Source organism: Dermochelys coriacea, chromosome 2 (assembly GCF_009764565.3).
Source record: "Dermochelys coriacea isolate rDerCor1 chromosome 2, rDerCor1.pri.v4, whole genome shotgun sequence".
In the NCBI taxonomy this organism is placed as follows: Eukaryota; Metazoa; Chordata; order Testudines; family Dermochelyidae; genus Dermochelys; species Dermochelys coriacea.
This window is the reverse complement of record NC_050069.1, coordinates 184,920,014-184,945,878: the sequence shown is the minus strand read 5'-3', so window position 1 is coordinate 184,945,878 and position 25,865 is coordinate 184,920,014. Positions and strand designations below refer to the sequence as shown.

The 25,865-nt window shown below is 40.8% G+C and overlaps 1 protein-coding gene across 1 annotated transcript in view; it reads left to right on the top strand.

Annotated features, from left to right (window-relative positions):
• The window catches only part of STAC (SH3 and cysteine rich domain), a 118,378-nt gene that overhangs the window by 30,819 nt on the left and 61,694 nt on the right, over positions 1 to 25,865 (top strand). Inside the window, exon 2 of the mRNA XM_038390974.2 lies at positions 1 to 277. Within this exon, the coding sequence (XP_038246902.1) occupies positions 1 to 277 (277 nt within the window). The remainder of the gene's footprint in view (positions 278 to 25,865) is intronic.

Genomic DNA, 25,865 nt, shown 5'->3' with positions numbered 1-25,865 from the left:
CTCCAGAAACTGAAAAGATCGCTCTCTTTCAAGACCAAAAGCTTACGGAGTAAAAGCGCAGATAACTTTTTCCAGAGGACGAACAGTGACGTGAAATTACAAGTTGATTTGCTGCCTGAGGTGAGCACCAGCACCGGCCAGCTTCCCAGCTCAGAGAGCCAGTCCTCCACACCTATCAAACTCCAACAGCAGGCAGAAAACAATCAGGTTCATGTTTTCCAAGAGCACGTCTTCAAAAAACCCACTTTCTGTGACGTCTGCAACCACATGATTGTTGGTAAGGATTATTTTGTTTGTGTGTGACAGAGAATATGCAGAGTGGCGTTCCCAGACCATATGTGACCACAGAGATGTTCTTGAGATTACTAGTGCAAAGGAACTTGAGCTGGTGATCCATACCAACCAGCCCATTGACATGATCATGGGCTCCTTGATCTCACATTTTAAGCTGTGTAGTTAACATAGGTTGCAGCTTGACCCAAATAACAGATGTCTCCCCATGATGACACACGTAGGTATCACAACTCAGAAGCTATGGAGCCAAATTTTGCCCTGTTGGGTTTTGATGAACATGGGTTCTGTTGGCTGTATTGCTAGAAAATATGGTAAAATGTCATTCATTATAATGAATCAAATAGAATGAAAGTCCCACACTGTTTCACTGCATTCCAAAGTGTTAATTACTATTCTGATTCACCCTACAGAGATTATGTGTAAATTTGCCCAAGTGTGGAGGTTTGCCACACCAGCTTTGCAATAGGGCTGCAGAAGAAGAGATAGAGAGAGGGGTGCAGGCAGGATGGTAGCACAGAGGCTGCATCCTCTACATGTCATTGGGAGGAGGTCCATGCCAGCCATCAATAGGCCAACAGGGAGGCTGTTACTCAAGAATGTTGGCCGGCACACTCGGGGTTACAGGTGATTCACTTCACCTGGGATGATTATTCTCCCACATAAAATGATATAAAGCAGGAGCAATTCTGTTAAAATCAATGGAGTTATACTACTGTAAAAGTGAGTAAGTGAGAGGAGAACCGGGCCCATGTTATTCCTCAGGAAAAATTAGAGTGGGGCAGTGAATACTTTCATGTAGAAAAAGTAACACACTTCCTTAGCTCAAGTATTAGACAGAAACCTGCCGCAGCACCATGTTCTTCAGCGTGGTGACAGGTTTCAAAATGCCAGGTTTGATGTAAGAAAATATGTTTGTTTTCTGAGCTGTACATTGGACAGTGTAAACTGGTGTAACTACATGGAGTTCAGGGAGCTGATGTGGATGTGGCAGAGCTGATAAGGATGTGGCACCTTGTATGTTGTGAGGTTCTCTGGCTCTCTTATCTAAGGATACTAGTATGCTGGGTTTTTTCAGTTTGCGGCATTGATCCTGTCTTAGCTAACTTTTCCAGTGTTCTTGGGGCCTGGAGCCCTCCTGCAAAATTTTTAAATGGATGGTGGGTCTGCAGAAGACAAGACTGTCCAGGACTTCAGCTGTATTTAGTGATATTCCCATTGTGACGTTCCCCAAAGGTACTCAGGGTTGTAAGACCACCTCACCACTACCTTAGCATGAAGGAGTCTTGTCTATGCCTGCTTTGGGTCAGCTCCCTGAAACCACCAATCTCTTGCAGAACAAGCACAGCTTTCCAAGCCTCTGTAGGTCTTGCTCTCTTTGTACAGGTAGCGATAGGCACACACCACCTCCCAAGTCCTCAGAGCATTTCCTGCAGTGTCTAGCCCTTTCTCCAATGAACACCCACTGACTTACCTAGGCCTGCTGTTCCCAAAGGAACAGCGTACACCAGTTTGTAAACTTCTACTCAGGCCCTTCACTTTCCTTAACACCACAGCGCTGAGATGTATTTATGGTGAAAATAAGAATAAATTTATTATCAAAGAACAGAGATTCCAATGATGGAGAGTAAGAATATTGGAAACAAATGATTACATACACAACAAAATCATAACATGCTTTCGAGAGACTTCAGTGAAGTAATAGATTAACCTTCTGTCTAAAGAAGCTTATCTCACCCAAAGTCTACTCCAACATTTTCAACCAAGCCTGGTTGTGACCCCTCTTTTACAAAAGAAATTTGCTGTCCATTTACTTCCTTGATGAGGGATGCCCAGGCATCTCCTTTGTCTTCCTGCTCCCCCAAATATACTCAAACAAACCTTTGATGTGCATCTCAAGATGCCTGTAAGCCTTCTGTACCTCCTTGTGGAAGAGGTTCTTGGGTCACACCTATACTAAACAGGAAGCCTCTGAATTTAAAAGGTATTTTAAATAAAGTTTAAATATAATGTGGCAGTTGAAGATAGTGCTGCTTCCTGATCTTGGGCATACAGGATCTGGGGACAGGTCCTCAAGTACTATTATATATAAGGTTTATAGCCTTAAACAAAATCTTTAGAGGAGAATAGTTTCCTGTTTGAGATCAGAGGCCAGGAGGATGGGACAGAGTATTAACACCATGAAATACTAGAGGCCAAGAGCAAAAGTAGTATGGTTGGTGTGGGTCTGATTGAGGACAACAGGTTATTTAAACCTAACAGGCCAATGTGGATTTGATCTCAAGTATTAGTTCAAAAAATGTATACAGCTGAGAATATAAACTCAGAATAACTTTGCTTCACATTTTTAACTGTCTCTCACTAATGCTGTGGATGGTGTACATTAGTAAGACTGAAAACCAATACAATTCCAAAATATTATTGCTCTAGATAGGTGGGGCCTACTCCCTGCAGCAAGCGCAGCTCCCACAAGTCAAGTTCTTATACACCCTTTGCCTTTGTTCAGCTTCCTTTATGACACAATTTAAACAGGCAAGGCCTGAAGCAGAGCCATACTACAAACCATCAGTTTGGCCCTACCTGCATCCTGAGCTGGATATCCCCAGGGCTTCCCTTTGAAGGGCTTCCTAGCCTACACTTTAGCCCTTTTGCTACAGAAAGAAACCTTTTATCCCTGCTGAGTTGAAGCTAATGTGACCTACTTTCTCTGGTTGCCTGGAGAAGTCAGGCGAATAGCTGAGACCTCTGCTATGCAGCTGTTGGTGCATCTTCCCCTTGACGGTGCAAGGAAAAGATGTTTTGTGTTTATTTTACCACATGGTACTCTACAGTCTAGACACCCTGTAAAGTGACATATGGAACTGCTTCTCATACACAAAGTGCTGCTCTATTACAGCAGTCCCCTCCATCTCTTCTTCCCATAGCCATGTCTGATTTTATAGCATTTTATTATGGACTGCATGTGGTAACTGAATATTAATATTTGATATAGCTCAATTATTCCCGATAAGCTGTGTAACTATGGGCCATAGGGCTGTTGAAACAAAAAAGGCAGTTTTTCAGGAAATCTCATCGTGTTTCCTGCTTCTAAATGGAATAGCTTGTGCCAACCCACTTCTGCTCTGGTCAGTTGTGATTCTGAATTTTCATTGTAATAAGATAACACCTTTTATTCCTTCCATTCATATTTTCCATCATCTGTGATATTTAAGGGTAATGAGTGTATGGCTTAAAATTCTTTATTGATTGGAGTGAAGGGAAAGGCTGATACATGTTTTGAAGACTTGTAAAGGTCACTGAGAGAAAGAGTCCAGGAAAATCTCTGCTTGGATTCAGATGGTTTGATATTTTTTTTTTTTTGTCATCCAAAAGGATTCCAGGCTCACCTTAAATGGAGCACTGATATACGAACTGAACAGCACGGTTGAGTATGGTACTGTATGATGAGCTCTGCATAGCACGATCTTCTATCTTGTCAAAATCTTACTGTAGCTCAAGAGCTAACAAGAAACCTACAACGCAGACAGCAGGCTCTCTATGCTGCTCTTTTCACTGAAGGCAAAATTAAAACAATGGAACATGAAACATAGATTCATAGATACTAAGGTCAGAAGGGACCATTCTGATCATCTAGTCCGACCTCCTGCACAGCGCAGGCCACAGAACGTCACCTACCCACTCCTATGAAAAACCTCACCCATGTCTGAGCTATTGAAGTCCTTAAATCATGGTTCAAAACTTCAAGGAGCAGAGAAGCCTCCCTCCAGTCAACCATGCCCCATGCTACAGAGGAAGGCAAAAAAACCTCCAGGGCCTCTCCAATCTGCCCTGGAGGAAAATTCCTTCCCGACTCCAAATATGGCAATCAGCTAAACCCTGAGCACATTGGCAAGATTCACCAGCCAGATACCCAGGAAAGAATTTTCTATAGTAAATCAGATCCCAAATAAAGAAACATCATTATCCTACAGAAAATGTACACATCACATCCCTCTTTGTCATCAAGTACAATGAGCCCAATTCTGCCTTTTAGTGTGGGCTCTCTTATTGTCTCAGTTTGTTCTTTTTACAGATGTCAAGTCAGGAGGTAAAGGTCAAATATATATAACCGGTTCCAATATACAGAATAGGATGGGTACAATGAAAAGCTACTTTAGTGCTTTTCATATAGTGCATCCTAAAATGCATTACAACCCATTCAAAATAACCCAAAAGGTAAAATTCCTGTAGAAATGACCAAGACATGGAACAATAATATGCTTTAAGCTTGGCCTTAAAGATGGGAGGCCAAGTGTTGCTCTCAGTTTTTTGGGTGCAATTCCCTTGTGCTAGAGTTGCAAAAGGAGGATTTGGCATAGAGGCAGTTGCTTCCTTTCAGACCAAACAAGGGAGAGCCTTCCCCATTCAAGGGAGCACTACAGGATAACGGGAGCTCCCAGGTTTTTCGCCTTCCTCTGTAGCATGGGGCACGGGTCACTTGAGGGAGAATTCTCTGCTGCTTGAAGTCTTTAAACCACGATTTGAGGATTTCAATAGCTCAGACATAGGTGAGGTTTTTCGTAGGAGTGGGTGGGTGAGATTCTGTGGCCTGCGTTGTGCAGGAGGTCGGACTAGATGATCAGAATGGTCCCTTCTGACCTTAGTATCTATGAATCTATGAATCTTAAGGCAGTTTCTTGAAGTAGTACTTTGAGGATGTCTATACTGTAATAAAACACCCATAGCTGGCTCATGTCAGGTGACTTGGGCTTGCTGATCTTAGGCTGCAGAACTATAAAGTTGCAGTGTAGACGTTTGGGCTCAGGCTGAAGCTTTACTCTGGGTCTCTCCCCCTTCATGGGCTCCCAGAGCCCAGGCTCCAGCCTGCGCACAAATGTCTACACTGTCATTTTATAGCACTGTACCCCGAGCCCAAGTCAGCTGACACTGGCCAGTCATGAGTTTAATGGCAGTGTAGATGACCAGCTGAATTAAAAAAAAGAGAGAGAATTTCTCTCTCTAACGGCAGCAATGGGGAAGGTTGAAAATCAAATATCTGTAGGTTTGAAGAGGTTTCCAGAGCACAGAAGACTTTTACGTGCATGTGTGTTTGAGTGTATTTGATTTTACTGAATTGACTTTCAACTTATCAGAAGCTTCTGCTAAAGACTGAAATAAAAAAACAGGAGGAAAATAAGATGTACTTCAGACCACGTTAAGAACATAAGAACGGCCATACTGGGTCAGACCAAAGATCCATCTAGCCCAGTATCCTGTCTTCCGATAGTGGCCAATGCCAGGTGCCCCAGAGGGAATGAACAGAACAGGAGAACACCAAGTGATCCATCCCATTGCCCATTCCCAGCTTCTGGCAAACAGAGGCTAGGGACACCATCCCTGTCCATCCTGACTAATAGCCATTGATGGACCTTTCCTCCATGAACTTATCTAGTTCTTTTTTTAACCCTATAGTCTTGGCCTTCCTCTGGCAAGGAGTTCCACAGGTTAACTGCATTGTGTGGAAAAAAACCACTTCCTTGTTTGTGTTAAACCTGCTGCTTATTAATTTCATTTGGTGACCCTAGTTCTTGTGTTATGAGAAGGTGTAATAACACTTCCTTATTTACTTTCTCCACACCAGTCATGATTTTATAGACCTCAATCACATCCCCACCCCCCTTAGTCATCTCTCTTCCAAGCGGAAAAGTCCCAGTCTTATTAATCTCTCCTCATATGGCAACTGTTCCATACCCCTAGTCATTTTTGTTGCCCTTTTCTGAACTTTTTCCAATTCCAATATAACTTTTTTGAGATGGGGCGACCACATCTGCACACAGTATTCAAGATGTGGGCATACCATGGATTTATATAGAGGCAATATGATATTTTCTGTCTTATTATCTGTCCCTTTCTTAATGATTCCCAACATTCTGTTTGCTTTTTTTGACTGCCGCTGCACATTGAGTGGATGTTTTCAGAGAACTGTCCACAATGACTCCAAGATCTCTTTCTTGAGTTGTAGCAGCCAATTTAGACCCCATCATTTTGTATATATAGTTGGGATTATGTTTTCCAGTGTGAATTATTTTGCATTTATCAACACTGAATTTCATCAGCCATTTTGTTGCCCACTTTTGAGAGATCCTTTTGTAGCTCTTCACAGTCTGCCTGGGACTTAACTATTTTGAGCAATTCTGTATCGTCTGCAAATTTTGCCACTTCAATGTTTACCCCTTTTTCCAGATCATTTATGAATATATTGAATAAGACTGGCCCCAGTACTGACCCCTGGAGGACACCGCTATATACCTCTCTTCATTCTGAAAACTGACCATTTATTTCAACCCTTTGTTTCCTATCTTTGAACCACTTACCAATCCATGAAAGGACCTTCCCTCTAATCCCATGACAGCTTACTTTGCTTAAGAGCCTTTGGTGAAGGACTTTGTCAAAGGCTTTCTGAAAATCTAAAGTCTATTTTCTACTAGAAAATCTAGTACACTATCTCCACTGGATCCCCTTTGTCCACATGCTTGTTGACCCCCCTCAAAGAATTCTAATAGATTGGTGGGGCATGATTCCCCTTTATAAAAAACATGTTGACTCTTCTCTAACAAATTATGTTCATATTTGTGTCTGACAAATTTGTTCTTTACTATAGTTTCAACCAGTTTGCCCAGTACTGAAGTCAGGCTTACTGGCCTGTAATTGCCGGGGTCACCTCTGGAGCCCTTTTTAAAAACTGGCATCATATTAGCTATCCTCCAGTCATTTGGTATAGAAGCTGATTTAAATGATAGGTTACAGACTACAGTTCTGCAATTTCACATTTGAGTTCCTTCAGAACTCTTGGATGAATACCATCTGGTCATGGTGACTTATTACTGTTTAGTTTATCAGTTTGTTCCAAAACTTCCTTTAATGACACCTCAATCTGGGACAGTTCCTCAGATTATCACCTAAAAAGAATGGTTCAGGTTTGGGAATCTCCCTCACATCCTCAGCCGTGAAGACTGATGCAAAGAATTCATTTAGTTTCTCTGCAATGGCCTTATTGTCCTTTAGTATCTCGATCATCCAGTGGCCCCACTGGTTGTTTAACAGGCTTCCTGCTTCTGATGTACTTTTAAAAAAAATGCTATTACTTTTTGAGTCTTTGGCTAGCTGTTCTTACAAATTCTTTTTTGGCCTTCCTAATTACGTTTTTACATTTCATTTGCCAGTATTATGCTCCTTTCTATTTTCCTCACTAGGATTTAATTTCCACTTTTTAAAGGATGCCTTTTTGCCTCTGATTGCTTCTTTTGCTGTGTTGTTTAGCCACGGTGGTGCTTTTTTTTATTCTCTTACAATGTTTTTTAATTTGGGGTATTACATTTCAGTTGAGCTTCTATTATGGTGTCTTTAAAAAGTCTCCATGCGGCTAGCAGGTATTTCACTTTTGGCGCTGCACCTTTTAATTTCTGTTTCACTAACCTCCTTGTTTTTGTGTAGTCCCCCTTTCTGAAATAAAATGCTACAGTGTTGGGCCACTGTGGTGTCTTCCCCGCCACAGGGATGTTACATTGAATTATATTCTGGTCACTGTTACCAAGGACCCTGTTCTACGCAGAGCTTCGCATGCTTCTTCCCAGTTTTGTTTCTTATCTCATATTTCACTTGTTTTAGGCAGAATGTGATAACTCAGCTCAATATCAGGTGAAGGAAAAGGTCTGTCAGCATTTAATATCTAAGCACCAGCAAAGACAGGAACTGTAAATGTAATGCCAGTCAGAAAAAGGAAACTTAAAAACGATAGGGTGATCAAAACCACATGTCCTCTCTTTTCTCCCAGTCTATGGAGTGTCATCACTCATCACTATAGTACTTTGCGCTTAGCAGAAAACATGGTGTCAGTACTTCACACTTAGAAGAAAACATTGTGTATTTAAAAAACCCTGCTCCATCTGTGGCCCTCTTCTAAACATTATACTCATTTATGGGTTCATGTCCCATAATGACTCAGATGGCAAAAAAAATCTTATTTTCCTCACATTCCATGCAGACTGCATGTAGTTAATACATCCTGTCTAAGGCAAATATAAATGGTATATCAAGAAGTTAACCCAACTTGGTTTTAAAAATATCTGACATGAAAATAAATCTGTTTAGAAATTTATTTTCAGAGTTCCCAGTCAGTAAATAGCCATTCATTTAAAACAACCTTATAACAAGTTATTTTCTTTAATTGTAAACACAGCAGTTGACTTTCACTACTCGCCTTAACTCTGACCCATAACCTCCACCCACCTTATGGTGATATGTATATTACAACAGCTATAAATCCATGAATAACTAATTTTCATTAAATCATTGAATATAAATTAAAGCAATAATACCTTTTGGATAGTTGTCTGTTCACCCTGGCCTTCATAAGGCCACTGTGAGGATTTAGGGGGTATTCTGGGATCAGCAGCCCATATAATAGATAGTGAATTCAGATCTTGCAAAAATGGGAAGTGGACAAGGCAAATGATCTCTGTCTGCCTAGATGCTGATCATCTGTGACATATCCATTCACGGCTGGTCCTGTGACTGCAACAGTTCTAATCTTATGTAGATTTTACCACTCTGATACTCACCTTTGTCACTTGAGAGAGAGATTACTGCAGCATGCTCTCCTTGCAGAGTTATTGTAACTTTCTCCACTCTGGAAAAAACACACTTTATTTTATTTTTCCTGTGGAAAAGTTTTTTTAAAAGAAGAATAAAACTGGAGGGGGCTAGAGGAGGAGAGACAGAAAAAAATCACAACGTTTTAATAAAGTGCAATACAAAATTCATGCATTTGTAATCCTATTTATCTCTCCAACAATAAAAGAGTGCACACTGACAAGCCATACTCGGGTGCAGTGTAAGCAGGTATAACTCAATTGCACTGAGGTTAATGCAACTATGGCCATTTACACCAAAGCTGAATGTGGCCTCCGTCGTCAAAGCTTTGCTATGAAGCCTTCAGTTGAAAAGACACGGGTTTGATTTTTTAGTAGGGACGGGGAGGGGGGGTTGCTACATATAGTATATGTTTAGTTGTTTGGGGTTTTTTTCTGTTTAAGTAATTGACCTAAAGGATGTATCGCTGATGAGAAACTCCTAAGCTATATGCATTACCTGTAGTACCTTTGACTGCTTTTTCTGAAACTGAAGCACTTTGTAACCAAAAGTGTGCAATGGAAAAATCCATCACAGGATTCATGTGCACTAGGGTTCATGCCTCAGAATTAGGATAAAGTACTGAGTTTTATCTCTGCTGAATTTAAGCTTTCTAATTGAAGACTCGATGTGGCAAACTGTTTGTGTGCCTGAGTAGTCCCCTAAAGCCAATGGCCAAGATTTTTCCCTTTTGAGGAGGAACCTGCAGGAGTGGATTTTGGTGGAGGAAACCTTTGTGGGGAAAGTTTATAGGAACAGCACTGAAACCTGGCAGGTCCAAATGAAACCAGGCCATTCACAGAGAGGCTCTGTGCCATCACATGAGGTTTGAGCCCAGCCAGAAGTGCCAGCTGGCTCCTTTCCAGACCCACTTCTTGGCTGTGATAGTTCCTAAGACTCCTGTGAGACTCAGTGCAAAGAATAATCTCACTTGTGACTGTATTAACTTTTTCACTCGATCTTTCAGGCTCAGTGGAAAAATGATGGGCATTGCCCTCCTTCTGTGCTCACTCCCAGTCTCTCTTCAGCCAGTCTACACTAGCACTTATGTCAGCAAAACTTTTGTTGCTCAGGGATGTGGAAAAAACACTCCCCCTGAGTGACATAAGTTTTGCCAGCATAAGCACTTGTGTGCACAGCACTATGTCGGTGGAAGAGCATCCCAACACAGCTACCACCACTCATTGAGCTGGTTTTATTATGTCGATGGGAGAGATCTCTCCCATCGACATAACGCAGCTTCGCAAGCAATCTTACAGCAGCACAGCTACATCGGTACATCTGTGCTGCTGTAAGCGTAGATATGGCCTTCTTTCCAGCCTATCCCCCAGCATAGACTCTGTTCTAGGGGAGTGGGAGGAATATTGCCACAGACGTTGATTAAACCTGTTTCTATACAGAATGGGGGAGATCTACATCTGATGGTTCTACTCTGTGTGGGTATAGGAGGCATGATCAGGCCCAATGGATCTACTTGTGTGAGTAAGGGCTTAGAGGATTGAGCCATATTCTTCCGTTCAAAGGGTATCATATATATTATTATAATTGCAAGAGGACAGAGTAATTCCCTTATCCCTTTAGGTATATTTTCAAAAGCACCTGAGAGAAGTAGGTGCTCACTCTGACTCTGATGGGAGTTTGGCACTTTCTTCATTGAGACATTTTTGAAAATCCCAGCCTACTGTTTACTTTAGCTTCATCTAGTCTCTTCTGTGAAGAGCTATTGGGAAACTAACATTAAAAATTCATAAAAGGCAGCAGCAGAACTTGGTGTAAAACTGTAACTTAAAAATACCTGTTAGCTTGAAATTAATATTGTAATAGGCTTTGACTTTTTTGTTAAAATTGACTATCAATAAGTACTAACCCCTACCATTGATAATGTAACAACGTTAAATGTAGCACTACTTATACTGGAGTAGTCCATAAGCAATCAGCTGGGCCTTTTATAATATAGCCATGAAAGAACAGTAATTGATTCCAGCCCTGTAGCTATTTCTCCTGTTGGTTTTAAGAGTACCCAGTGATATCCAGCCATAAATCTGTAAAGAAACAGAGGAATGTACAGCACCTCTATGTGAAATTAATATTTCTCTTTGGTAGTAGGGATCTAAGCATACTTTAAAGTGAATACTGAAAAGCAAATATTGGGTCTGTTTATCCTTTGGGAGGTCTTGCTCCTCTGAGATGAGGTTAGAATTTTATCTTTAAATTGGAAGATTAGGGACTGTTTAGCCTAGAAAAGAGCTTGGAAGCCCACTTCAAATTCTAAGGCAAGGCACCAAGCATAGTTCACATTTGTAACTTTATTATTTTTAACTGACTGTAAATTTTAGAAAATTAATGTGTTTAATCTCCAGTTAGACACTTTCAAGCAGCTGGGTAAAGTTTGTTGCCTAGCAAACAGGAAGGTGGGCAAAACTTTCAAAAGTACGTTGTCAAGGCACTTCGAACCCAGACTACTTGTGAAACCACCACTACCGCTGAACCAATTCTCACTAAATGTGTTTTTGACGTCCCCATGATTGCTTAGTTGCCGCATCGAGCAGTACAACAAAAGAATGTGGGGAGAAATTGGACTTCAAATGCACCACTGGGCAGGGTTGGGCGGGGCGGGGGGAACCATTTTCAAAAGTACTAGTAAGTACTTTCCTGAGGCTAATGCAGCTGTCAAGAGTGACTCTCATCTAACTGATCTTTTTAGTAAGCACTTTATTTTTCTACCTCTAGATCTGTCTTTGTAGGCCATCTAAATATTGCAATTATATAGATGACTGCAGTTGCCACTTGCTTGGTAAGTGTGATGTAGGGCCAAGTCAATGGGAGTTCCACCTTAAGGACTGCAGGAACCATAAAGTAAGGAAACTAATGGAGCTGCTTTTTCAAGAAAGTAAAATGTTGCATACATCAAGGATGGCAAAAGCGCCCCACACAGGAAGCTACAGCATAGCTTGTGGCTATCGTTATCGTTAATACAGTACCATGGCTTAGAGATGTGATGGCCCTAGTAGCCAGCATTCAGCACTGCATGATGTGACCCATTGCTACTCTGGACCATACTGTCATATTACTAATGGAAGTGGATGCCGGCAGCTCTGTTTTGTGACCATTGTATTCCTGACAACTGGTCAATATGGATCCTACGTTGGAGAAGTTGAGGTGCCCCAGTATAAACAAACAATGAAGTCTTTGCCTCCTTTGACACAAGTCTATTTTATATGTGTGGGTGCAGAGGATATTATACACCTGCTGACACCCCAGCCTGACATTCATGAGGACACACCAGAGAGTTGATGCTTACGACTAGATTATAAATAATTTTTTCTGCTAACAGACACTCTGATTACAGCTTGTCTATGGCTGGGAGGTTCCCTTGTTATCTGCACAAGGTAACTTGGAAACCAAATATTTGGTCACTTCCTGAAGAGCATAAGTCTAGGGGTACGTCACCATTGCAATTAAAAACCCATGGCTGGCCTGTGCCAACTGACTCAAGCTCATGGGCTCAGGGCTAAGGGGCTGTTCAATTGTAGTGTAGATATTTAGGCTCAGGCTGGAGCCTGGACTTTAGGCCTCTGTGAGTGGGGAGGGCCTGGGAGCCTGGGCTGCAGTCCAGGCCCAAACATCTACATTGCAATTAAACAGCCCCTTAGCCTGAATTCTGCAAGCCCAAGTCAGCTGGAATGGACCAACTGTGGGTGTCTAAGTACACTGTAGGCGTACGCTATGTTTCTTATCTCAGCTCTAACCACAGTTTTGTCTCTGACATTTTGCACTGTGACATTCATTTAATTGACACCAATTATTGTAAAAGGAACTGTATAAATGTAAGTCCCTGTAAATGAATTTTACTTGGGAGAACTCAGGTAAAGCTTCAGGTTTCACTGAGATCCTCTTTGAGGTGCCTTTGGCAGAGTTATGCTCATTTGCTAAAGGATGACTTTATCTTTCCAGTGTAAGCAACACAAAAAAATCAATTTTGGACTCAAACAAGTTAAAAAACCATGAATTATTTGCAGAAAGTTTTAATCAAATAACTCTGAATAAGGAGTTAACTGATCTGTTTGCAGCCAATTCATGAAAAGAAAAGCAAAATTCATCAAGTAAATGATTCATTAGGAGCCACTCTAGAAAGTGATCCTGACCTCTCTGTGTGAAACTGTGTTGGGAACAGAGCAGCGGCAACTGTGTAGTGGCGGCCAGAGCCACACAGCTAGCCCAGCAAAGGATGGCTTGAGGGTTCTGGGTGGGGACATGTGGTAGAACACACCTTACTTCTCTCTTTTGAAAAGGACTCGCTTGCACCCCCTGTTTAATCCCTGTTGCACACCACAGAGTACGCCCTGGAGTAGTGAAGCTCTGACCAGGCCATTAATGTGAGGGATCAGGGAGAAAAAGGGCCTAAACATCATCTCCCCCCAGCAGCATCTATGAAGCAGTGTGTGTGTGTGCGTGTGCACACGCGCATTGCAAGACTCAACTTTAAAGCCACGACCGGTGTTTCCATAATAGATGTAACTGGCTCCCTTGTTGATAAACTCAGTAGCGAGGTTATGGACTGAATGTATGTGAAGATGCCAGCTGGTCCTTCATTCCAGGCCAGGATTGGGGCATATTCTTTGGTCAATGTAGAATACAGCAAACTTCCATATCTAGGGCTGTTGATGCAGCACCTTTCACCAGCACTAGTGTGTGTCTCTCTCTCTCACACACACACACGCACACCAAGGGGAATGACACATGAAAAGCTCAAAATAGATCCTGTGCTGCTCTAGATCTTTTAAGAATCATCAGGTATTTGCATAAAGGAGAACACCTTGCATTCCTCTTTAAGCATGCACACAGAATAGTTCCCTAAAGTTTGCTGGGAAAAGAGAGGGTATTGTTAGCAGCAGTATGGGGTGCAATCTGTATACATGCTTACCAGTGAATACTGATGTGCTGCATGCTATGGGATGTCTTAAAGTTACTGACAGTGGTCAGCAGTCATCTTCTGGTTTGTTCAGCATGAAAGTTCATATTTACCCTGTTCTGATCTAGCTGTAGCCATAGGTGATATTGGCAACCACTGAGGGTAACACATGTGAAAGGACATCAGAAAAGAGGGCACAGGAAGGCTCTATCTGAAGGTGCAGCAGATTTGAGTCATCCTGTGAAAAACATTTGTTGTCTGGCTCCAACAAGACTACACTGTTTAGAGGTGCTTTGCATCCAACAGCAAGTTCATTCCTTCTCCCGCAGGCCCTTTTGGTTAACTCCCTTTGAAACACCATTGCAGCTAGTCCTCTGGGGCACCTTTGGGAGATTAAGCACCAAATCCATTTATTGTCTAGGACTGGGAATTTTGAAGGAGCCTACGGGGATTAACTGAATTTGAGAGGGATTTGGGTACCTAACTCCCTTAGGTTCTTTTGAAACTCCCAGCCTTGAGCTCTGCCGAACCTAAGGAGGGAGAGCCCTGTTTCCATTCTGAGTGAGAGCTTGTTTGTGATGTAGCATTTGTTATCATTAGGGATGGATACAGCCCAAACTTCACCCCTTTCTACAAACCAAACCTGAATCTTTGTAAGGTTCTGATTGGTTCAGATAAACTCCTTTGCTGATTTCCAAAAGCCAGCCCTTTATGAAACATACATACAAGTCCTCTTACATTTTAAGTCATACTGTTGGGGACTGGCTCACCTGATCGACTCCACTGGATCCTAAATACAAGCCACTAGACTACAACTCTCCCAATTTCCTTCCCTGTCTCTAGTACACTTAGGCCTTGCCTAGGCTTGGGATTTAGCTATCAGACCAGAAACTGGTATATTTGCTCTCGTGCAAACCCCAAGCATAGAAAAGGAAAGCCAAAATTTGCACAGGTTCAACTTACTCCAGCTTGAATCCAGGGTAAACTCAACCAATGCAAATCATGACTCTTGAAATCTACATCTGGAGTTTGCAGCGGGGTAGCTACTGAACACTGACTGAAGGCTGTTCCCAGATATATACAAGGCTTTAGTCATCTGGCTGAATTAATGACCAAAGCCTATGACATATAATGAAATTTTTATTTACCATTCAAATTATCTTGCTCCAAAGATTGTCCCAAAGGAAGAAAAGTTCCTTTTACATGCATTGCAGATATGGAGTGAAACCCTATATTCATCATGTGAAAAAGATCTTTCCAGCAAATGAGAGGCTTTCATCTTTTAAAAAAAATTGATGTCCTTTGCAACTACTGTGTAGAGTTGTTTTTAAGCTATCACTGCTGCGTGGAGTAAACCATAGATCCAGGACCAAATTCTATTCAAAGGTTGTAACTGATGGCAGAGTTTACCTATTTCTGTGTCCAACGCTTAATATGAGAGCTGGTCAGAAATTTTCCAATGAAATGTTTTTCTGTTGGAAAACACTATTTCATCAAAACCAAAACTTTCTGTGGGAAGTATCAATTTCAACAAAATTTTGTTTTAAAAAAAAGTTGAAATGAAGCATCTTGATAATTACTACTCCATTTCAAATGATTTTTCATTTCAAAATGACTTTTTGCTTCAAATGTATTTCATATTATAAAAAAAGTAAGGCTCTTCATTAATCACAATTAACTCACGCGATTAACTAAAAAAATTAATCATGATTAAAAAATTAATCACAGTTTTAATTGCACTGTTAAACAACAGAATACCAATTGAAATGTATTAAATATTTTGGATGTTTTTCTACATTTTCAAATGTATTGATTTAAATTACAACACAGGATACAAAGTAGACAATGCTCACTTTATATTGTTATTTTTATTACAAATATTTGCACTGTAAAAATGACAAAGAAAAGAAATAATATTTTTCAATTCACCTCATATAGGTACTGTAGTGCAAACTTTGTTGTGAAAGTGTAACTTACAAATGTAGATTTTTTTTGTTACATAACTGCACTCAAAAACAAAACAGTGTAAAACTTTAGAGCCTACAGGTCCACTGAGTCCTATTTCTTGTTCAGCCAATCGCTAAGCAAGCAAGTTTGTTTACATTTACAGGAAATAATGCTGCCCACTTCTTGTTTACAATGACACTTGACAGTGAGAACAGGCATTTGTATGGCACTTTTGTATCTGGCATTGCAAGGTATTTACGTACCAGATGCACTAAATATTCGTATGTTCCCTCATGCTTTAGTCACCATTCCAGAGGACATGCTTCCATGCTGATGATGCTAATTAAAAAAATAATGCATTAACTAAATTGGTCACTAAACTCCCTGGGGGAGAATTGTATGTCTCCTACTCTGTTTTACCCGCTTTCTGCCATATATTTCATGTTATAGCAGTCTTGAATGGTGACCCAGCACATGTTGCTCATTTCAAGAACGCTTTCGCTGCAGATTTGACAAAACGCAAAGAAGGTACCAATATGAGATTTCTAAAGATAGATACACTACTTGACTCAAGATTTAAGAATCTGAAGTGCCTTCCAAAATCTGAGAGGGACGAGGTGTAGAGCATGCTTTCAGAAGTCTTAAAAGAGCAACACTCTGATGCAGAAACTAGAGAATCTGAACCACCAAAAAAGAAAATCAGACTTCTGCTGGTGGCATCTGACTGACTCAGATGGTAAAAATGAACATGCATCAGTCCGCACTGCTTTGGTTGGTTATCAGGCAGAACCCGTTATCGGCATGGACACATGTCCTTTCGAATGATGGCTGAAGCATGAAGGGATATATTAATCTTTAGTGCATCTGGCACATAAATATTTTGTGACGCCAACTACAATAGTGCCATGAGAACACCTGTTCTCGCTTTCAAGTGACATTGTGAACAAAAAGTAAACAAACTTGTTTGTCTGAGCAATTGACTGAACAAGAAGTAGAACTGAGTGGACTTGTAGGCTCTAAAGTTTACATTGTTTTATTTTTGAATGCAGGGTCTTTTTGTACATAATTCTACATCTGTAAGTTCAGTTTTCATGATAAAGAGATTGTACTACTGTACTTGTATTAGGTGAATTGAAAAATACTATTTCTTTTTTTTTACAGTACAAATATTTGTAATCTAAAATAAATATACAGTGAGCCCTGTACACGTTATATTATGTATATTATTGTTTAACAATGCGATTAATTGTGATTAATTTTTTCATGGCTTAACATCCCTAAAAAAAAAAGTCAAAATCAAAATGAAACACTTCAAAATGCTTCAGCTGACCCAAAACAAATGTTTTGAAAACTTGAAAATTTGAAATAGCTGAATTTCCTGTGAAATGGTTCCTGTACAGCTCTACTAAATATGATCCTTGGGGTTATCTCACTCAGGGCCAAATTATGCCCACCTGTACACACCTGTGGCTTCAGCTCAAGTCAATTAGAGCTGAATGTGCATCCAAGAGCAGAATTTGGCTTCAGATTAGAAAGTTGCTTGTAGCCAGATTCTGAGAGCGACTGAACATTAGGCGTGTGTGTGTGTGTGTGTGTGTGTGTGTGTAGTTCTCCTCTGCTGCTGCTTCCTGGGCAGCTTCTGTAAAATGGGGGAAAGATGGAGGGAGGGAGAGGTTGCAAAAGTGAATCTGGTATCTGTCTTTTCATTTGGCCTGCTCCAACATTAGCTATGCTGCTCTGTCTTCATTAACGAAGTCCAGGTACACCACAGAGAAGTTGGTTTAACAAATTAGTGTTCGTGCCACAAGAGGAAACAGCCAAAGCTTTAAGAAGTTTGGAACAGCAGAAGCCGAGAGGGCAATCAGCTGTTTACATATCAAGTTATTTTTTTTTAAAGTAAGCAACTATTTTATAGTCAAATTGTCTTAATCCTTTGGCACGCAGCATTCTCTTTCACTTCAGATTCATTGGTAATGGAGTGCCACAAGCAACAAAAACGTTAAACCGTTATTAGCAGAACAGAGGGGATGAAAAATCCCCTAGCTATGATGGACTCAGAGCAGATTGTTCTTCTATTTCCCAGCCTGGGGTTCCTTTCCCTCTTCTCAGCATAGCCAAAGGACTGCTCTACATTTTGCACCTTCCAGGTTCCTAGTCATGGGTTGTAGACCTCAGAGATTACAGGTTTAGTACAGATAAGCATCTGAACTTTTGAGAACTTTATCTCACAAAATACTCAGGAGCCAGGTTTTTTTTTAATCAGGTGTCTGTTTTTGCAGATTTGAAAAGACAGGTGCAAGTAACTTGTGCCTACAAAAATAGAGACCATGATCTGAAAATCTGGCTTCCCAAATCAAAAATCTCTTTTTGATCTAGGAATTGAACTGTAAATCTTATTTGATTGGACTTTATCTGCCCAAACTAAGCCCAAATCCTTGGCCTGTGCTGGTCCTTACTTGGGCCACTGGTCCAGGTTGCTTCTTCTGCTGTTCTTTATTCTATTCTGGTCAGGTTCTTATACCCCCCCCCCCATGGCCAAAGCATCTGAGTGCTTTCCAGAAATAGCTCTTCCCTTTTCTGCTTTTTATCCTCCCAAGGGAAATCTTCTATAGGAATTTTTTTTTAATTTAATTATTTAACGTCTCCTGTAATATATGTAGTGGTGACTGAAGTAAAGACACTGAAATCTGTATTTAGGCATCCAACGTTGCCTGATTTGCATGAGCAATCCAGGTGCTCAGCCGCTCTGAAAATCAGGCCACGTGCTTAGGTTGTGTCTGTTGAGGAAACCCAGCTTGAAAATGTTGGCCCAAATTTGGCTTCTACTGTAGTACCCTGTAGTTTTTAAAGTTGTGTTTGGGTTGGTTATTTTATCTGAACCACTTTTCCCCGTTAAAAATATTGTTTCATATCTATTGCTTCTTGCCATTTAGCAAGTTGCAGGAGAGGTGATAAATATGAATATTAGTACTGTGCTTCTTTAGGCAATTTTTATCTGCCTTTCAGACAAAACAACCAACCCTCTGCAAAGTTCTGTTGTATATGGCTTGAAAAGTGCTCACCTGACACTGACAATCATAGTTTTGCAGAGGAGTAGTTGCTACTGAGACATCAGTGCCAGTTTGTTTAAAATACAGTAAATTAGAGATGATATATTGCATTTGTTTTTTGGCTTTAATAATACATTTGGCTGTTAATTTATTTATCATGTTGCTCTTGCGTCATAACCAACGTTTAGATAATCTTAAACAAGAGGTGATATTTTAAGAAATGCGGTGGTGGATATTTCCTTTCAAGGACAGAAGTAATTAGCAAAGCTGCTGAATATTTGATAAGTGAATGCTGGGAGAACTCTTGCTTTATGTTTTCACTGTGAGGCAATCAGCTCATCATCTTCATAATATTAAAAGACCTAGAAAATTCACCCTGGTACAGAAGGCCAGTGTGCCACGTAAGCTCTATTTCAAGGATCAATTCATGACCTAATGACTGAGTAATAGTGTTACTGCTGTAGATGTTACAGAGCTGAATAACAGATGGAACAAAAGTGTTTTCACCAATGCACATTGGAGAGAGAAAAATAAACTTATGTGTGACACTTTTAATGGTGAGGGTTTTTTTTCTGGACCAATCCCTGAAGAAAAACTTGCCTGTTCATTCATTTTGTCCTTACACAGTATTTCTAAAGAAAGCTCTGTCACTGAGAAGTCGCTTCTAATTTTATGCTCTGTTTTGCAGCCTGCCTGCATACAAAGGAACTCCTTTTTTTTTTCATTCTATTTCTACATGTTAAAAAAAACCTATCTGAAATTTTTAAGCAGCTCTGGATGCATGGGAACTAAAAGTGACTCAAGCAGAAATGAATTTCCTGCTTTAAAATGTTAACATCCTATCTTCTGCTGATTGATACGCTGCTAATATATTATGCTCAGGGAGGTTTGTACACAGTTTGACACTATATTTCACGATTCATTGAAAAGAGTGATTTCAAGGCTATGCTGGAGCTCTCTATCCTTAACAACCAACAAAAATGTTTTAAAAAAAAAAAAGAGTAAAGGTGTAAACTTCACAACACATCAAAGTCATACCAATACTGTCGCTTTTTTAAGGCAGATCACTATAAATAAATTCTTTGCCTCCTTTCATTACTCTCTATTTTTAAATTATATAGAGAGGTTTTTAAATCCTCCATCCTACTTATCTGCTCTTCACAGCTGGAACCCCTGTTCCACTGAGTTCAGGCAGTAGTAGAACCTTTGATAGAGAGGGCTGTTTGTGATGTGCTATTTCTTTTCTTAACAAAGAAAAGGGAAATTGATCCTTATGAACTATGCCAGACCATTTATCTACAGCACAGGGAGAAGCAATACAAGTTGGCCCTTCACCTGCCCACCAATGTAGTTTGCTCCCGACATAGAGGGACTAACTCTGCTTGGTAGACAATATTTCATCAACCCATTCAGTCCTGGCCCCCCTCTGCTGAGGATGCCCCGGGGTTACCAATTGTGCTGGTGATTTTAAGTGTTGCGGCTATCTGACCGGGAACCACGCGTTTTACATAGGCCACCCCGTGGCCATCACATGGTAACAACTTTTATTTGCAACCAACTTAAGCAGGACTAACAATGAGGAGTCCTTGTGGCACTTTAGAGACTAACAAATTTATTTGGGCATAAGCTTTCATGGGCTAGAACCCACTTCATCAGATGCATAGAGTGGAAAATACAGGAGCAGGTACATGAAAATACATGAAAAGATGGGAGTTGCCTTCCAAATGTGAGGTGAGTCTAATGAGATAATTCAATTAACAGTAGGATACCAAGGGAAGAAAAATAACTTTTGTAGTGGTAAGGAGAGTGGTCCGTTTCAAACAGTTGACAAGGTGGTATGAGTAACAGTAGGGGGAAATTAGTATGGGGGAAATTAGGTTTAGGTTTTGTAATGACCCAACCACTCCCAGTCTTTATTCAGGCCTAATGTGGGAAGAGAGATAGCTCAGTGGTTTGAGCATTGGCCTGCTAAACCAAGGATTGTGAGTTCAATCCTTGAGGGGGCCATTTAGGGATCTGGGGCAAAAATTGGGGATTGGTCCTGCTTTGATGACCTCCTAAGGTCCCTTCCAACCCTGATATTCTATGATTCTATGGTGGTGTCCAGTTTGCAAATTAATTCCAGTTCTGCAGTCTGCAGACTGGAACTCTTGACTTAGATGGGAAAGGCTTTGAGTTTGATCTTCAGCTGGCGCAAATGGCTTCAATAGGAGTATGCTTATTTACACCAGCTGGAGGGGGGAGGGTGTTGCCCAGTGGGCAAGTAGGGCAATTCTAGCCCTTGCTGTAGCCAGTCTGGGATGGAGCAAGAAGCTCCATCTGTCACATGATTGTCAGCCCTGGGAAGGAACCATCAATCAGAGGTGCTAAAGGGGAATTGGGGAGAGGAAAGTTAAAGCGTAACAGTTGTTCTGGTCCCTTCTTTGCTCCTGTGAAAAGAGACAGTTTGCTTTCTGCTCCTCCCACACACTTCTCCCTCGCTGCAACACCTGAAGCTCTCCCCAAGGCCTGGGAAGGGTGAGAAGAGAAACCTACTCCACAACCTATGAGAGGAGCAGAGGTGTGCTGTGGGCAAGGGGACAGCTGTGCTGCTGCGGGGAGCAGAATTAATGTAAGTGGCTGGATGTGCCTAGGTGCTGGTCGGGGGAGGCAGATGTAGGGATGGGGTAGACACAGAATTAATAAATTAAAGTGTTTTGGGTTTGGGAAGAAGCTGGAGGCTCTGCGCCATCAGACACATTGGAGGTCTGCAAAAACCAAACCACAGACTAAACCCCAAATGTATCTATTTGAAACATACCGTGATTTTTTTTAGTCCATTTCGTGATTTTGAGGGAAAGGGTCTGACTCAGGATTTTTGAACTTTTGGGCTTGGCAATGAGGCCTACCAAATACCAGTCCTGGAGCCATCCAGTACTACAGCTGAAGCACCAATAGGGGAGGGAGTTTATCCACTGGTGGACAGCAACAGAAACAGGAAGTGGTCACAGAAATATTTAGAAATTAATTAATATTCTTTTTAAAACTAAGCAAAAAGTAAACAATCCAAGCAGGGAATGGGTGAGAGGTTGAAGAATGAGGAGAGGCCAATGAGGTCATATGATGAACTTTTCTTTATGCTTCAAGGTGACATCAGAAATCTCTTGCTGACAAATTATTGGCCCCACCAACTTGAACTCTCCAATTCCAGCTCAGAGGCAGCTCTCCTGCAATTATTCCAAATGTGCTTGTGGGGGCGGGGTGCATACGTTGTTTTCATCAGCTTCCCACAGCAGAAGTTCAAGTTTGATGGAAAGTATGTGGGTTGGGTGTTTTTAGCAAAAGGAAGGGAAAAAATCCAACTACTGAGTAGCATGATTTGAATGGGAATGACAGTAAACCTAATGTCTAGGCTGCAATCAACTCGGGTACATCCAACAGTCTTTTCTTGTGGACAGGAGAATGGAAATGACACCTTCAAGAGAGAGAGGTCACATTAGGCCCTGAATTACAGCCCAAGTTTGATGTAATGGGACTGCAATGGATGTAAGTTGATAGGATATGGCCCTTTTGTTTTTGTTTCTTCAAATATTATGTATTTATGAAAAGAAAAGGAGTACTTGTGGCACCTTAGAGACTAACAAATTTATTTGAGCATAAGCTTTCGTGAGCTACAGCTCACTTCATCGGATGCATTCGGTGGAAAATACATTTTTGCGAATACAGACTAACACGGCTGCTACTCTGAAACCTATGTAATTATGTTAATTCCATCCCACAGAAACATCCCCATTAGCAGTGTCCAACATAATAGAGCTCCAGTCTTGATGGGGGCCTTTATGTGCTGCTATAATAAAAATAATCAATAACTGAGAATGAACTGCTCATGAACAGCCACTTAGTGGCATGCTATTGATTAAAGCTAGTGAATTGTGGTGTGAGTCCGCTCTTTTAGCGAACCACGCGTATCAGAGGTGGGGAAGAATCTTGTTCGTAGAACTGAGTGAAAAGTGGTGGTTTCAGCTTACAGAGCTCTTTCCTTCAGCTTTGGTTCTCATGGGTCCTACCTAACCCCAAATTCGGCTTTGAGGTTTCAGGTATGAATAACCCAAAAACTCCAAGTGGAGCTCATTTAAAACCTTCACTTCTTACCATGACACCATGCAAAGTTTCAAATCCGACATATTTCTCTGCTCAGTCTCCTTGTGCATATGCATTATGGTACAGCCTTTAATTGCATAAGTAAGTAATGAGGCGCACACACATGCCCCGTCTCATTCAGTGCACAGGTTAGATGGTGCACAGTGAAGGAATCTGGGTTGGTTATAGAGAGAATGAGGCTTTCTATAGGTCCTCTGCATCATCTGTTGTTAAGCGATCCTGTGTAAAAAAATATGTGAATGTCTAGTGGATAGAGCATTGGACTGGGACTCAGGAGACTCTAGGTTATATTCCAGTTCTGCCACTAATCAACTGGCTCACTTTGGGCAAATCACTTAACCTTTCTGTGCCTTGGTTTCTCTAGCTGTAAAACAGGAACAATGATACTGACCTTTATAAAGTGATATGAGATCTGCTGATGAAAAAGACTATATAAAATCTAGGCAGTATAATTAATTGAAGACTGTGTCATAATACATATACACAATGGGACAGAATTAAAGTTGCACAAGCAACCTTAAATTTGGCATTTCCAACATGTATACAATGATGTACAGATATATTAAAAGTGACTGTAAATGAAAATGAAACTGAAACTGACTTCATTGACCAAACTGAGAGAAATGCAAAAAGCAAATAAACAGCAGAGAAGGTGAAAAATACAGTGGATTGTTATTAGAAATCTATGGAAGGAAATATGCTTGTTTAATGTGGATGACTTTAAATATTTTCAATGTCCATTTTATTCAGGTTGAATCACCTGCTTATCTTTGGGATTGAACCAGATTTCAGAAACAATACAGGTAGAGCTGGTGGGAAATTTCTGAATTTTTAAAATTTCAATGGATTTTTTTCCCAAAAAAATGTGTGTTTTATCAACCAGCTTATAAAACAGTGAGAATTTTTGGAAATCTTTTAAATTCAGGTGAAAATTTTGAAAACGCCCCAGAATTCTGTCTGCATTTTTCAACCAACTCCAAGGGCAGTCTTTATAAGCATGTGAACTGCAAGATCTGCTAGGACACTTGTAATGCTCTTGGAGTTCATTAAGCAACAAAAACAGAAAACTTTTAATAAACAAACTAGAGGGCTTCTGTGGTGAACTGCTGCATGCAGCTATATACTGTATTCTCAACCCCAGCTTCCAGGGCACACCTCTATTCATAATACTGGCCCACATGAGGGAGCGTCTCTAAATTATAAACGTCCACAAATATATCTCTACATCTTCCCTGTGACATTCTGTACCTTGGGGGAGCACCCTGTAACCTCCATATTCCTCATTTATATAGGAATGAGCTCCCAGCGCTCTAAAAAACCACCTCCAAAAGGGGTGTAGCTCCCAACGCTCGGGCATTGTTTACAGCGCTGAAACTTGCTGCGTTCGGGGGTGTTTTTTCACACCCCTGAGCGAGAAAGTTGCAGCACTGTAAAGTGCCAGTGTAGACAAGCCCAGTGACATGGCTTGTATTTCAAGCATAAAAAGCAGTTTCTTACCACATTAGTGATGGCGTGATTGATCCTCTCGTGCTCGTTGTTTGCACTTCTCAATTCCTAAATAACCCTCGTGGATCTTCTGTAGTATTTTGGAGGGGGTGGGGTGGGGGCTCAACCTTGCCCTTGAAAATCACCCATCTATCACAGTAAGTTCATGTCTGCAGTTCCAATAGTCTCTTATATTTGGACAGCAACTATTTATTTCTTCAGGCCCCCCTTTATCACTTGTTTAAGAATACCCAACAATAGATCTTTCTCCATTTCTCCTCTTATTTGTTTTAGTTTCCTGTTAGCTACAGGAATTGAATTCACATAGCCTTTCATCTCTATCTCTAAAGTCTTTTCTGGTTTGGTAATGGGAGTCACCGCTTTGCTCTTAAAGTGCATCTGCAGTGAACAACCAAATCATACTTTTGCAGCTTTATCATCATTCTTTGAATCCTTAAGGTACTATACAATCATTTAGAGATTTGCTAAATAATGCTATCAGGGGCTTGCAGTCCGTTTCAACTTCTGCGGTCTGGCCATAAATATACTGATTGAATCTCTCACAGGCAAACAATATTCCTAAAAGCTCCTTCTCAATCTGTGAGTATCTGCTTTCTCCTTCAGTCAGTGATTTGGATGCATGTGCCACTGGTTGCCAAGAATCCTCATGCTTCTGTAAAATCACTGCACTTAACCCAGACGGTGACACAGCTGCTGAATTTTTAATAGGCCTTCCTGGTGCATAGAACTTCAGCACTGGTTCTCTAAAAGTATTCTCAAAGCTTCTGCTTTTGTAGATAGCTTGGGTATGAATTTTGCAAGATAATTAACCATTCCCAGGAACCACTGAACATCTTTCTTTGACTGGGGAGGTGGCATCATTTCAATGAATTCTTTCCCCCCTGATCCTGCTTTCTCTTACCAGGTTTTACACCTTAGTTGGAAATAATGTCCCCAACAAAAGCCAGTTCTGTAAACTCTAACACCCATTTCTCATTATTTAGTTGGAGGTTTGCATCTCTAGTTGCATCCAAAACTTCCCGACATCTACTCTCATGCTCCTTTTCATTGAGCCCCAGATGATGAAGTTATCCATTGAGGTGTCAACACCGGTAATATGTTCACAGATCGTATGTATGGATTTGTGGTACACTTCTGGTGCTAAATCTATGCCAAAAGGTAAGTGTAAGAATCTATCTTCCAAATAGGGTATTAAATGTGCATAGTTTTGAGCTTTCTTCAGTTAATTTTAGCTTCCAAAAACCTGATGATATTTACTCAATTTACAAATTGAGCCATAACCTCTTCTCTGGTAGTTTGAAAAGTTCTCTTTTTTAGACTTGTTGAGGTCTCCTGGATCTAAGCATATG